We start from the raw sequence: 15712 nt of genomic DNA on the forward strand, positions 1-15712 counted from the left end.
GCATTTTTTGCATATGCGTGTGATGTCGTTACTCCGTAACATCTGTATGTAATCACTTTTCCAATTGCTTGATGTTGAATAGAACTTGGACATTATTAGATGTTCATGTTTTAACTGTTTAGTAGTGGAATGACCGTAGCTATACACAGACTATCTACCTACCTATATATATATATATATATATATATATATATATATATATATATATATATATATATATATGTATGTGTGTGTGTGTGTGTATCTGTGTATGTATTTCTTATACTCCACACGGAAGCATGGATACTAATCTAAATATTTGTCCTCAATTTAGTTTGCTAAAATAGACATGGTTGGTGACTATATATATATTATATATATATATATATATATATATATATATATATATATATATATATATATATATATATATAGTGTGTGTGTGTGTGTGAATGTGTAAGCTAAATTTACAACAAGTGTTAACCTAGACCGTTTTAAGAAGAAAAAGGGAAGGGAGCTCGAGATACCTGGCTGCCGTCATGGTTCTAGGTTGAGGGTCTAAAATTCCCAGTTCGAATGTAGGGCAAACAAGTTGTTGCCTCTTTTTTGGGGGACAGTCTTCTACTTGGTGTGTATACAGTACTACAGTGTCGGTACGCTTCCCTTTTAAATTTTTCATATGAAAAGACAAATGGTTAGTTTTAATATTGTGGTTATCTCAACTGACTGGTGATACAAGTCTTGCCTACCACACTAAACGAAGGGTAGTCTGTAGGCCTAACTAAAGGATAGAGAGAAATCATTACTGATACGCTTGCTCTCTACAACGGAGGGAGCAAGGAGTCCACAGTTGGCGTTTGGCTGCATCCAAGTCTGTATATTCTAATGAATAAAGTCTGTATGCACATCGATCTATCAAGGGAATGCTTATCAGTTCGTAAGATATGAGGGCCATTTAATATAACTAAATTAAAGGAAATAGTATAATGGCTGAAGTCAATTATTTCATTAGATTATTACAGTTGAAAACTTGGGAGTATCTGCTAACTCTTCACGTAGTAATATGTTTGCATATTTTGAGTGAAATTCATTGAGAGCGTGTTTGAATTTTCCGTGTGTGTGTGTGTGTTTTACGGACAGACTATTGTAGTTGTTGCTTAACACGATGATCAATGTTATATTTCACGGTTATTTGTGTATATATATATATATATATATATATATATATATATATATATATATATATATATATATGTATACATACACATACACACACACATACTTCACAGTATTTTAGAAGATTTATTCCAGCTGTTACCAAGTTGTGGAATGGTCTTCCTAATCAGGTAGTTGAATCAGTAGAACTTCAAAAGTTCAAAGTTGGAGCAATTTTTTTTTTCATGTTGACCAGGCTGACATGAGTCTCTTTATAGTTTATATATGACATATCTGTTTTTGACGTTGATAATAGTTTATATATGACATCTATTTTGACGTTGTTACTGTTTTTAGAATGATTTATTGTTAATTTGTTCTCATCATTTATTTCCTTTCCTCACTGGGCTATTTTTCTCTATTGGAGCCCTTGGGCTTATAGCATCTTGCTTTTCCAACTAATAATATTGTGTGTGTAATTCATTACGTTTTGTTACCCGTAATCTAACATTTTATTTTGACATGCATGTGATATACATGCAAACAACATACATTATGATGTGTAATGTGATCTATTTTTTATCGTGTTAATAGAATTTGATATAATAGTTATCTTTCAACGAAAGATTTCTCTTATATCTTTGCTAATCATGTATTGGCTATTTTAAAGGGTTCTGTTATCTGTATTTTTGAAAAAAAAAATGTTACTTAAATATTGTTTTTAATTAAGAAAGGTAAAGTTTATTTTAACCACAACAATTGTATTAGTTTCACATTAATTTTGTTATTGTGGTAACAAAATTAATGTTAGATATCAGTGTTGGCTGAGGTTGACTCTTCATTGGGTTCTTTGTTCAGGTTCATTTTACCATTTAATCAGATGGGGCATTATTTACCAAACCCCAGACGATAGAAATCGGCTTAATATGAACAATAAATGCAAATTGAATCGTATATTCAATTTGTCCCGCTTGGCATTTGTTTTGATAACGGCTATAACAGGAATCTGTGGTATTTACTTACTCACACACTCTCTCTCTCTAACCTGTTTCGGAAAAGGTAAAGTGGCCTGGGGGAGGCATTTAAATCTAGTTCAGCTGTTTAACTTTTTGTATGTTGCATGCACGAGGTGCTTGTACTCCCTCGGGTCCCCCCAGTCCTACCCAGCGGTAAGCGAGAACCCTGTCCCCCCGTCAAATGGCCATGGTTGTTATTGTGAGGATCTGTCCCTTGCTTGTATGTTGCCTTTTTGGCAAGTGATTTAGTCAGCAGGCGTCCTTAGTAGCTTGAAATGTACCAATTACCGACCACCAACGCTCTTCCTGTCGTCGTTTTGCCTCCAAGATAAAACTTGATTTAGCGTTTGCCACTGAACTTGAAAAGAGGCCGCAGTAAATTCATCTTGTTACCAGATACACGCTGGTAGGGATTACCTTACGTAACTTACTTAGGGGACTTTCGTTCGTTCAACTGTGTTGTGGCTAATCTTTGGAATGCAGTGTAGTAGAAGTCTCTCTCTCTCTCTCTCCTCTCTCTCTCTCTCTCTCTCTCTCTCTCTCTCTCTCTCTCTCTCTCTCTCTCTAGAAATTAAACAATGTAAAGTATGTTATAGATAGCACATTTTTTGTATAAACTTCGAGTGCTTGTTTCGTTCAGGCAGTGGTATTTTTCTTTCTACCACCACCAAGTGAACTGTTTTGAAGTGAAGTTGGAGCGTCCCCGCTCAGAACAATAGAGTTGCAGGGATGTTCTCTATCTGGTGCTGCTGCTACCCTCTGCTCGATTCCCCCTTCTCCACCACTGAGTACAGAGTAACCACACCCCCTCTATTCCTGTTCTCTTCTCTCTCTCCCTTCCTTCCCTCACATTATACCAGTGCGCTGCCGTTATTCCTCAGTATGTCTGTTGCCTTTTAACACGATGATGAAATCGTTCTCCCGTTAATTTTCTCTTTTCAAAACTCCTGCTTTCCATTCATGAATGTTTTAACAGAATCTCTCTCTCTCTCTCTCTCTCTCTCTCTCTCTCTCTCTCTCTCTCTCTCTCTCTCTCTCTTAAAGGGAGACAGAGTGTAGACATTGTTGTGGCAATGCGGGATTGCATTTTGCTGCGACCTTGTGCTCCCACAAGTCAGCAACTTGAGTGGCTGTGTTAGAAGGGGATAACCAGTCGAGAAGTATTCCTTTAAAATAAGTCCTAGCTTAGGTCGCCCATAAGGAAACAGCTGACTGTAATGAGATATTGGAAATAAATTTGTTTGATTTGTTATACATCATACTGGCAAAACCAGCCTCGGAAGTTTGTCGAAGGTCTTTCTTTGTGATGACAAACCATGTCAAGAAGCCAAGTTTGACTCGTCACCCCCAAGCTGGTTTAGGTGATGGCCAAACAGACTTCCTGGATGAGGACAGTCGGCTAACAATGATAAGAAATATATTAATGTAAAGTGTGGTTTAGCTACATGTTTTAGATAAAGGTACATTTCTTCGCAATATCTTAATATTAATATATTACAATTATAATTTGGCACTATATTAGAATAGTTTATTGCTGTTTAGTACATTGTTCCAGTATTTAGATCCTCAATGAGATTGTAAGTTCTTTCCTATTAACCCTCTGGGTGCTATTGGACGTGATTTATTCCAATGATTACCATTTTTCTTTAAATTGTGTATATGAAAAAAAATACTCTCAATATTATATATCAATGGAAAGTAAATTTATTCAGCTATACGATGATTAATGATGTAAATGCCGAGTCAACTGAAATGCCCCCCCCCCCAAAAAAAAAAATAGGTTCCTGAAGCTTTAGTGGCTAATCATTTGGGAGGGGGTGGGGCTTAAATGGTTAGTTAAATTACTTTGATTTTATATCCAATATTCATGATTGTTCGTTAATTAATATTGTTAGGGTCTTCTACTGTTTATATAATTCAAATTACTTTGATTTCCAGGATTTCACCTGTTGAAATATGTAGAGTCCTTGCAGTGTTGAATCAATTTGAGTTACAGTGGTTTAATAATTATTTTCTTTAATCTTTTTCGAGTTTTCGTAGCTACTGGCGTAGTATGTGTTTGATGCTGAAGTTAGTCATTGTGGATTTTTCAAAATGGGAGGATCGAAGAAATATGAGAAGCTATGTAGCGAGGCTTGTATTTCTATTGCTGCTGTGTTTATTGCAGATTACTTGTATGTCCAGAGGGAGCACTCTGTGAGTTTGAGTCCGAATCAAGTTCATATTTGGTTTCAGTGTGTGCAATCTTGCTTACTTGATGTATGTCTTGGGTTGGTTGAAATTCTGCTTTATTGATTTTTTTTTTCTTTTATTCCTTCACGTTTGCTGTTTCTGCAGAGAAATGTGTTATAATTATTACTAGCTAAGGTACAACCCTAGTTGGAAAAGGAGGATAGGATGCTTCAAGTACAAGGGCTTCAACAAGGAAAATATAGCGCCTTGAGGAGAGGAAATAAGCTATATGGATTGAAAAGTAATGAGATGTAAAACATTTTAAGATCAGTAACAACGTTGAGATAGATATATCATATAAAAACTATGTTGGTTAATTGTTATCTGCTAATATAGTGTTTATTACTGAGGAAGTAGGATCCTTGTGAATCTCCAATTTCATTAAACTTGTTTTTGTTATAATTCTTGTCTCTGTTTATTACTTATATTGTTTAGGATGTTAGCCTATTTACTATAGCCTGACAATTCTAAGTAATGATGGTTGTTGCTTAACAGTAACTTGTACCATTGGTTGTAGTAGACGTAAAATATCATCTTTATCTCTCGGATTTTCTAATCAGATCCTTTGTTGCTAGGCATTCTGTTGCCGAAGTTCTATGGTATGTTGTTGATTGAAGTTAACTTATTTCGTTATAGAGTATTTTCTTGACGTTCTTTGTATGTATGATCATATGATGAACATTCAGAGCACATTTTGAAGTTTGTATCTTTAGAACTTTCATTTTACAGGTGCTCAACAGTAGCCTTTATAGAAAAATGACAATTTCACAAATATATCCTTTCCAATGTATTTACAGTATTTAGAATGTATTGGTAGGCTTTGAAAAGGCCTCTTGCGGCTCTTTGCCATATTTGGTGTTTCAAACTCTTATTTTCATGGTATGGGCAATGTTGGGAATAACGTGATGACATTATTCATTTCAGCCCAATCCTTAATGCTTTCTTTAACCCTCAGTCGATCCCGGCCGTTACAAAATTGCTGTCAGGCTCATGCCTTGCAAAATTTGTATGGTGAGCGATGACGTCATTTGTCAACTTACCTGTGTTGAAGTTTCGTATAGTAATTGACGAAGTAATAAATATGGAAAGAAACTGAAAAATGCATTGGGAAACTGAATGAATGATGCACCAATACGTCATCGGATTCTCAGAGGCCTAAGGTATTTGCTGGGGTCATCTTCACAATCTTATTAAGTGATTTTTGTGTACGTTAAGGAATGCTGAGCGAGCATGAGTTACTCCTTGAACTCTGGCCCGAATTGTCTCTGCCATAACGGGATTAGTCCGCTTGCTTCGTCGATCTGCCTCATGACAGTTACGAATTCACTTTTCTTGAAATCTTGTCTGAAAGAAAAGATACATGAACTTAGTTATGCTGACTTTGAAAAAGATGTCAGAACAATACCAATGACCAAGGATAGAGGGAATATTTAAAAACCTCATGGGTTGCTTTCCTCGGACATGAGGCAATCATGAAAACACATCTTAAAGATTAGTGTTAATCCCATTGTTCCTCTACACTCGCTATTAATTTACATTGATCTATTTCCTGGTTTCCATCTACCACCATTTCATTACTCTTGTTCACAATTCAGTCAACTTTTTCTTCTCACAACCTTGAAAATTTTTACCAGGTCTTGTTTCTCCTCACATTCTCCAACGATCACAGCATTGTCTGCAACTATCGACCAATTCACAGTTCAATCATAACTCAATTTCTTTTATAAATTTCATTAGGATACAAGTAATTTCTCGGTCTCCATGCATTGCTCTTAAAAATAAACTAATATGGTACTTCTAATGGTCATGGAATACCTATGGCGTTTCAATGAAATTCTGTCTTTCAATATGCGAGCATTAAATTTAGTATACTGGTAGTTATCTGATTGAGAGTTAGTTACCATACCTGTTTTAACACGACAACTTAACTTAATTCACGTTTACCTAAAAGGAGAGTGCTGACAGTCAAAAGTGCAGAGAGGAAAGTTTTTCAAGGCTAGCCAAGTAAATCATTCTAAAGAATATTATAGTCAGAATATCCAGCTAACTTTCCAAGTACATGCTGAAATAGTATTGCTTCCATGTACTAGGGAATTATGATTCAAGTGCAATTATATATATATATATATATATATATATATATATATATATATATATATATATATATATATATATATACATATATATAGATATATATATATATATATAGAGAGAGAGAGAGAGATATATATATATATATATATATATATATATATATAGAGAGAGAGAGAGAGAGAGATATATATATATATATATATATATATATATATATATATATAGGCTATTGTTTGTTTTATGGTGGTTGAAGCTTTATTTAGTATGACATGCAATTTTCTGGAATTATAGCTTTGTTTCCTATCTTGGTAGAATCCATTGAGACATTTCCTTAAAATTAGTATTAAACTGAGAACCATATTTCTACTGATCATGATGCCATAAAAATTTTGGGAATGCAGTAGATCTACAAATTTCTCTGTCAAAAGATTTAATGGTAGCCTTGAGACACTAATTACAGGAAACCATGGTCCTTACTGTGTTATTGTGTTGGTTTCCTATATATTGTTTTCTATGATCGATAAGTTTAAAGGATAATTTACCATCTTTAACCCTATTCCGATGGAACTAGCATATTTAGTACAGTAGCCTGAATCAGCATATCTGAACCACATAATTTATTTTTATGGATAACAAGCTTTAACATGCTCCATATATAGGTTTTCTAAAATGTTTTTAGGAATGAAATAAAGCTGGTCTAGCTGCAGAAACTTTTATAAATAAAACTTCTGGTTAGAAAGTAATTTTTCTAACCTCTTCAGTAGGAAGCTAATGAGGGCCAATCAACGTCCTGACCTCTCCTCTCGTCAAGCTGGATCCAGCTAAATTAGTTGTTTAGCATTATAAAATATTCTACATATAAATATATAGCATTTTATTTTCGTGTATATATATATATGTGTGTGTGTGTGTGTGTGTGTATATGTGTATATATACACACACACACACACACCATACGTTAGTCAGTTGAAGGGACATGATAATCCTGTGGTGCCTTTCATCCTTTTATTGCCATACGTTTTCTCTCGGTCACAACCACTTTGTGAAAAGCAGAATCTCTCAGAGGTGTTATGCGAAGCCACCTTTTGTATCTCGCACTATAGTACAACATTTCGTCTCGAATGTCCCTCCGATATTTGACGACTAAAGACTCCGTCTCTCTTCTGTAGTCCTTGTTACTATCGATTGGTAAATGTGCTAACGAAACGAGTGGATTTGAAGCATCCATTTGATGTATTTTTGTGTAATGTCATAATGTCAATCTAAGCTAGTTGTGAGTTGGTTTCGACAATCTATTTTTAAAGCTTGGGTGGCCAAAGGTGTTTTTCAAGAGGCTTAAACACCGATTCCTTTCTATATATATATATATATATATATATATATATATATATATATATATATATATTATATATATATATATATATATATATATATATATATATATATATACATATATATCTGTGTGTGTTTGGAGGGGGGTGTCATGGGCTGCCATAAGTTTCTAAGCTAAGACTTATGTGCTCTATTTGCAACCAGGGATGTGTGCGTATAAACCAAAGTTTATGATAGATGAAGGGTATCGAGAGGTAGGCGACGTCACCGGGGGTATTCTGTATGTTGATTGCCACCTGTTGATGCAAGTTGCCGCGATGGAGAATTTTGTGCGGCTCTCTCTCTCTCTCTCTCTCTCTCTCTCTCTCTCTCTCTCTCTCTCTCTCTCTCTCTCTCTCTCTCTCTCTCGTGTATTTTGCTGAACAGGATATGCTAATGAAATTGATTGTCCTGACTTTCTTTTTGTAAATATGTATCCGATTTGTTTGTGCACACAAATACTAATTGGACCGGTGCTAAACTAGGATTAATTCCACGAAACACTGTGATAACTAACACTTTTGTGATGGGATGGGTTCAGTGCTGAGACAGAATAGATAGGAGCTGGGATGGTCTTGGTTCTATCCCATTTTATTGCTTACATATCCACCCAGCTGGGTAAATGTTTATCAGAATTTGCTCTTGCCAAGTGAGTGTAAAGCCAGCAACCTTACCTCTCCCCTCCCCAAAAAAATCTAACATAACGGAAGGCTTTAATTTTTGTGTAGTTGGCCAAGCCCTCAAAGTGAAAAAGAACACACAAAAAATGTATACAGTATATACACAGGCTGGCACTGTCGGTTTTGTCACATTGAACCACCTGTCCGGATGCGAAGCCAAGTTACTTGATATGTTTATCTGAATCTTATGAGCTTTGGAATAACCCCATGGGGGAAAACAAAGAAAGAGAGAATTTCTGTAAACTTAGGAATGTGTAGTCCTTGAGCTGGAAGCTAGTCAACCGGAAGCAGCTGCGCTAAGGTGAAATGGAGGATGCTGGCCCCATTCCAGTTATCTTCCTGGAATACGATGACATCGTAAGTAAAAAGAATAAGCCTTTAGAGGGACTAGTTGGGATGTTGGTTTGACATGGGCGGGGGGGGGGGGGGGGGGGTTGGTCTCTGGTGAGATCTGTCGCAATATGAAGTTGTTAAAGCTACTCGCCGGAACTCAACGCAAACCCAAGTGCGAGTGATTCAGTTTCCGTTCTCGAAATATCTTTGACGTTTCTCACGCTCCCTTCCTGTACTGCATGCCCTTTCACATATCCCCTGTTCCCTTTGGAGGAGCAGGTAGTCTTTTCATTAAGTCCCCACCCTTCAACTCTGCCAGTAAGTAGATGACGTCCCCTTCGGATTGGGATTTTTTTTTTTTGTATAGAGTTCGTATTGTTATATAATTCAGTCCTATTCAACGTTTTCCTCAAATGTCTTTATTAATACTTTGATGAATTAATGTGTAATCTTTAATAAATCTCTCACATGTACGCCCAGTGACAGATTGATAAAGCTCATTATGCCATTCGAAACTTGGATGATTGACTGGTAAACGAATTGTTCGTGAAAGTGCTAAAAGTGGTGGTGTGTTTGCTGCCCCAGTCAGGCCCGCGCCAGTGGCATGTGCATAGAAGCCATTAATCAATAATCGTAGTGGTTCTTTATGTACCTTTGGATGTGGGGAACATTAAAGCGCTGCTTATGTTTTATTCATAAACGTTCGACGCTCCCAAGCGAAAAGATATGGATACTTTTTCATCGGCGTTAACACACTATTCAGAACTTTTCGTGCGTAATTATTTTTTTCTTAGGTCATTGGTCTCGCCTGTTTGTATGTTTTATCTCTTATCTTTGGACCGTTAGATACCGTTGTTTTTTTTTTATTGATAATAATCAATTTAAGAGGTAATTATACTTAACGAAAGTGTGTTAAATTTAACATGGTAATTTATTGAAGGGACACTAAAATATGCTAAATTTGAGACATGGTTATTTTTATTAATATTAATGATTAATGGAAGGGAGATAGTTGTACTCTCGGAAAATGTGCTAAATTTGGCATATATTTATGTGTTCATATGTGTAGCAATTGGCCTTTCCAATTCCAATTTCACGAACTGAAATTACTGATAGAGTGAAACTAGTGAGTGCAGGTACTATCTGAGAGAGTAGATACCACTTGCAAAAAATTAAACTCTGCGTCTGCAACGAGATATTTAACCGTGTAAGCGTTATGCCGACAACACATGGCTTTGCTCATCTTTTATTTAATGGAAATCTCTTCATAGCTTCTGACCCATCTGGATTTACTACATACATTACCGAGTTGGTTAAATCAGGTAGCGACGCGTAGTTATTGAAATTTGGCCAGGTAATCTTTTTAACAATGTCACACTTGATCCCCAAATAGTGATAGTTCAAAAGCTCAGTTATCGACTGTGGTATTGCCAGTGTTGTTAGAATTGGACTTTATCGCTGCGTGATTACATAAATGTAAATACTTTAACTACTTTTTACTAGTGACATGAATTTGGTTTTTGCAGTTAAGTAACTCTTAATTATATAGATTGGTTTTCGAATTCCTTCCCCATAAATAGGTATTTTAACTACCAGTGATTGTTGTGACCATTGTTTTTACATTTAATAGGTTGCTTAGATTTTTATTTGGGGATATTCATCTTACAACCTTGTATAGCACGAACGTGGGTATAAGCACATATTACTGATTGAGTAAACATTTGTAGATTAGATAAGATTAGTTTTCAGGCTAACTTTCTGCTGCTGTAGATTGGTTAACATTTGGTTGTTTTTCGAGGAAACTGAAGGTGACATCACATTTTACGATAATTTTCTTCAACTCGTATAGGCATTTTGGTCTAACATAAATATAATCAATATACAGCATTTTAGTAAGATTAGTTCAACTATCAAAGAATTTAAATTCTGAACAGGTTTCTGCCATTACAATCAAACCTGTGGCATAAAAACGATGTTTATTATTATTTGTACCTTACTGCCTGGCTTATTAATCTTTGAAGTAATTTGATTCAAGTCGAGTTAGATTTGGGAAGCTTCTCGGCAGTCGTGACCTTTTACCCATATAGGTAATTTGTGTATACTGTATACATACATAAAGTAAATGCTGTTGGATGAATAGAAGAGCAGGTGCAGGTTTAATAATGATTAATAGAATTTTCAACAATAAAGGGAGTGATAGAGATGGACAGTAATTTAAAACGGAGAAAATGATAAAAAGGGGTTGGTTGTTTTACAGATTAGTACTATATGCACAGAGTTTAATTAACAGCTACTGTATATCTCGGAATGAAATATGGTTTAATGTGAAAGTAGTTCCGAGTGGATGGAAACAGTATTTTGACAATTTATTGATTGTTGAATTAGAAAAGAGAAAGTGTAGTAATGCAAAGCTTGAAAGCTATAGTGTAAAGCTGAGAATGCTTGTATTAGTGACTGTTGATGATTTAATAAAGACCATTAAGAGGTTGTGAAGAAAGCTTAGATATTGAGAGTTGAGAGATGAAATTCTGTATTTTGGTGATAATGTGGTTGGGCTGTCCACAGTTTATAAAACCTTGTAAATGAGAAAAAAAAGATTAAATGAGAGGAATAATTGTTTTATAAAAATTCAATGTGATAAAGGCGATTACAGTTGAAAACAATTAGTATACAGTTATATGAGAAGTTTGTAATAATGAAGACAAAGGAGTGTTGTAGGGAGAGATTAAAGAACAGTTGTGAATATCATTCTGAATGGTTGCCATTAGATGACTATAAATAATACAGATGATGAAGAAATTCTGAAGAAACTGACAAGTTTGTTTATAAGAAGAAAGTTCATATTAAAATTAAACATTTGTAAGGTAATAATAATAAATGGAAACCATGAAGGCGAGTTAAATGCTTGTCAGTGTGGATGGTGAAAGAATGTTATGCGTTGGTTCATATAAATTTCCAGTAGTAAATATTAGGAATTGGGAAATGAAAGAAAAGGCAAGTTGTAGAAGAAGAAAAGTGGCAAGATTGTGCATAAGCTTGGTAAGAGACTTTAACTGTTTGTGGAAAACAAATCTTCCGGGAAGTGATGTATGGGTTTTGAATGCATATGAGAAAAATTAGATTTAGCCAGTAAGATGAGCATATTTTTGTAGATCTATATAGTAAAGCTACTAATGTTACGGAAATTTGACTAGCGCGAGCTATTAAACGATTCTACAATTGAAGGAGGAATGTAACAATGTTGTTGTTTTTCTTTGGAGCCACTGCATGTTTTAAGAAACTGCTTCATTTTGAAAAAAAAAAAAACTTATTTTTGCATATTTATATACTTGCAGCACAGTATTTATATATCTGGTAGTAAAGAATCCTTCCATATACTATACTGTACATCCAGCAAGTAAGCATGGTTGGCATAGAAACATGAACTTGCAGGAAATAAATGAAAATATTGTAGTGTTACTTTTATTTTGGTATTTGGTGAGCTTGCTATTCTTAATTACCTTATATTTAGTATTGCCTCTATCTAATCCGTGTATTTCTCTTGCAGGGCTGTGAAGGCGTTTCAACAAGTTTTGTATATTGAGCCAGGGTTCAGCCGAGCCAATGAAGTTCATATTCGTTTGGGTTTGATGTTCAAAGTTCAGAGTGATTATGAATCCTCACTGAAACACTTCCAGTCGGCACTTATTGATGCAGGTCCTGCGTCTTTTTCTAAACTTGAAAGTAAGTTTTATATATATATACTGTATAGTGGAATTAATGATGAGCAAGATTATATTTTTTGTATAATTATTCAGACTACCTAATCTTAGTGGTTAATGGCTAATAATCAATAGTTTTTTTCTCTTCTTGAATCGTACTCATCAGATAAAAGTTGTATGCATGAAGGAAAACCAGGTAAAAGTTATTTATTTAAAGTGGGTTCATTTTCCATCTTTAAAGACACAAATGTTATATTTGTGCTTGATCTTTATTAAAATTATTTTCAACTGATATTTTTATATTTGAATGTAAATTAGGTAATGTGCCTCACATGTAAAATGTAATAATTGTAGATTCGGTTATTTTTGAAATTTTTTTTGCCAATTTTGTAAAATATATTAATAAGTATTTGTCATTTTCAGTTCAATTTCATATCGCTCATCTTTATGAACTTCAAAACAAGCATAAAGCAGCACGTGAAGCCTACGAAAACCTTCTCAAAGAACAAGATATTCCCAATCACCTGCGAGCTGACATACAACGTCAGTTAGGATGGATGTACCATACTGTTGATAGCTTAGGGGAGAAGTCTAGCAGAGAGATAACTGCAGTTCAGTTATTACAGAAATCTATTGAAGCCGATCCCAAGAGTGGTCAAAGCCTTTACTTACTTGGTCGCTGCTATTCTGCCCTTGGCAGAGTTCATGATGCCTTTATTGCTTACAGAAATTCTGTAGACAAGTGTGAGGGCAATGCTGATACTTGGTGTTCTATAGGGTAAGTAGCTTTTCTTAATGATGAGAGTACAGTACTTAAAATTCATAATTTTTGCTTTTGTCTTATTTTTCCGTTTTGTTTTAAGGACAATGTTTAATTCTTGATTTCTTTTCCTCAGGGTTCTGTATCAGCAGCAAAACCAGCCAATTGATGCACTACAAGCATATATATGTGCTGTTCAGTACGATAAAGGTCACACAGCTGCTTGGACAAACCTTGGTATTTTATATGAGACTTGCAATCAGCCTCGTGATGCACTAGCATGTTATATGAATGCAACACGTGGAAGCAACAAACCTTTAAATCCAAATCTCGCGCCAAGAATTAAATTTTTACAGCAGCAACTTGCTAATGCTCCCATGCCCAGTGTGACTAACAAGCCTCGGCAGCTGCTGAGCATCGAGGAGGCCTGGAACCTACCTGTGACTACAGACATGTCCAATCGGCAGCAGCAACAGCAGCAGGGCCAGCAAATTTCTGGACAGCAGCGGCCAATGGGGCCTGCTGCTAATAACTTCCAGAAATATGGACAGCAGTTCAATTCGACTGTGTCGGCTGGACCGCCACCCCCATATCCTGCAAATGATGCTAAGCGGTTCAAGACTGACATGCCTGGTGACCAGCAGAGGTCTCATTTCTACCTCAATCAACAGCAGCTGCAAGTCTTATATTACCAACAGCAGAACCAAGGAAACCTTACACCACAGCAGCTTCAGCAGCTACAAAACTATCGCCTCGTGCAGCAGCAGATGAAGATGCAACAGCATCCACAAATACAACAGCATCCACAACAGCTGCAGCCTCAGCAGCAACCTCAACACCCAGTGCAGGCTCCACAGCTGTCGCCCAACTTCGTGCAGGGTAGTCAGATAAATCGGCCTGGAGGACCAGGAATACCAAGCTTTAACCAGCAAGCTAACAATGGAGTGAATAGAGGTTTTCCTAACCCGAGGCCTCAGACTCCAACCAGTAATTATGGCCAGAGTAACCAGACATTCTCCCAACCTTCGACTGGTGGTTTTAACCAGAATCCATCTTATACCAATGGTGGGGTTCCAACAACATCTGCTGGCTATGGTTATAATAATGGTTTTAGTAGCAATAATTTGAATGATGCATTACCAAAAGATCTTAGTGGCATTACCCCAGAAACTACTGTAAGTGACCAGGTTCTTCAAGAACTAATCAGTCAAAAAGAATTCACAACATCTCTGGCTGAGGATTTGCTGAATCGCTTAGCACAAGGAGAGGATGTAATTCGTGAATTGGCAAAAGAAGGGGATGTTGTCCCTGAAGTAATGCCAAACACTCAATTCTCAACTACAACTGCAACATCTCCAACTACGTCCACGCCTACAACAGTCTCTGCTCCTGTCAGTATACAGCCAGGGGGGCTCCCTTACATAAAGCAAGAAGTGCTTGACCATAATGTGTCTAATCGAATGAAGTTGACCGATATGAAACCACTTTTAGGTCCTAGAATAAACTTTGATAAGGAAATCAAAGTTGAGCCAACATCAGAACCCATATTTTCCTTGAGCACAACCTCATCAGAAATAGTAGCAGCTTGCAAAGGACAGGGATTTAGTGCACGGAATACCAGTATGATCTCTGATAAACAGATACCGCCTTTTCCACCAGACCCACCCAAAATTAAACTTACTAAAGAACAATTGTTGCCTAATACACCCTCGGTCCTTCTAGATAATAAAAAGCTAGCCTTCTCTCCACAACTGCAGGAATTTTGTCTACAACATCCTATAGCTGTAGTTCGTGGTCTAGCATCAGCGCTGAAACTAGATTTAGGATTATTTTCGACCAAAACCTTAGTTGAAGCCAACCCTGAGCAACCAGTTGAAGTCCGTACACAGATGAAACAGGATGCAGATGAAAATATTGATCCCCAGACAGAATTAAAGATCTGGAATTGTGTGAGTCATCGTTCCCATACGACTATCGCTAGATACGCACAGTATCAGGCTTCAAGTTTCCAAGAAAGTCTGAAGGAAGAGCAAGATCGTATTGCTGCGGGCCAACCAAAAACAGATGATAGCAAAAAGAAAAAGCCATATAAAATGATAAAATTCGGAACTAATGTAGATTTGTCAGATGAAAAGAAGTGGCGTGCACAACTAACTGAACTCATAAAACTTCCAGCGTTTGCCAGAGTTGTTTCTGCTGGAAATATGCTATCACATGTGGGTCATTCCATCCTTGGCATGAACACCGTTCAGCTATACATGAAGGTAAGATTCGATGATTTGGAATTTTTATTGATATGATATGTAGTGTCACAATACTCGTCTAGAATATTATTCCTCTAATACTGTAAACAGTATTTAATTTTAAGGGGGATTTTTAAAGGATAAATTG

General features: G+C 36.1%; 2 protein-coding genes across 6 annotated transcripts in view; one reads left to right on the forward strand and one right to left on the reverse strand.

The window, feature by feature from the left end:
- The window catches only part of Utx (Utx histone demethylase), a 33993-nt gene that overhangs the window by 10554 nt on the left and 7727 nt on the right, over nucleotides 1-15712 (forward strand). For 4 of the 5 annotated variants that reach the window (XM_068357015.1, XM_068357017.1, XM_068357013.1 and 1 more), the window contains 3 exons: nucleotides 12408-12583; nucleotides 12985-13339; nucleotides 13458-15585. In XM_068357015.1, the coding sequence (XP_068213116.1) occupies nucleotides 12490-12583; nucleotides 12985-13339; nucleotides 13458-15585 (2577 nt within the window). In that variant the 5' untranslated portion in view covers nucleotides 12408-12489. Of the gene's footprint in view, nucleotides 1-8861; nucleotides 8885-12407; nucleotides 12584-12984; nucleotides 13340-13457; nucleotides 15586-15712 lie in introns of those variants that run through there. The other variant, XM_068357012.1, reaches the window with a different exon arrangement.
- LOC137625955 (alpha-(1,3)-fucosyltransferase C-like) overlaps nucleotides 4144-15712 on the reverse strand; it is a 105560-nt gene continuing 93991 nt past the window's right edge. Inside the window, exon 11 of the mRNA XM_068357019.1 lies at nucleotides 4144-5726. The gene's annotated coding sequence lies outside the window, so the exon portion shown is untranslated. The remainder of the gene's footprint in view (nucleotides 5727-15712) is intronic.

The sequence above is a fragment of the Palaemon carinicauda genome, chromosome 33 (assembly GCF_036898095.1).
Source record: "Palaemon carinicauda isolate YSFRI2023 chromosome 33, ASM3689809v2, whole genome shotgun sequence".
In the NCBI taxonomy this organism is placed as follows: domain Eukaryota; kingdom Metazoa; phylum Arthropoda; class Malacostraca; order Decapoda; family Palaemonidae; genus Palaemon; species Palaemon carinicauda.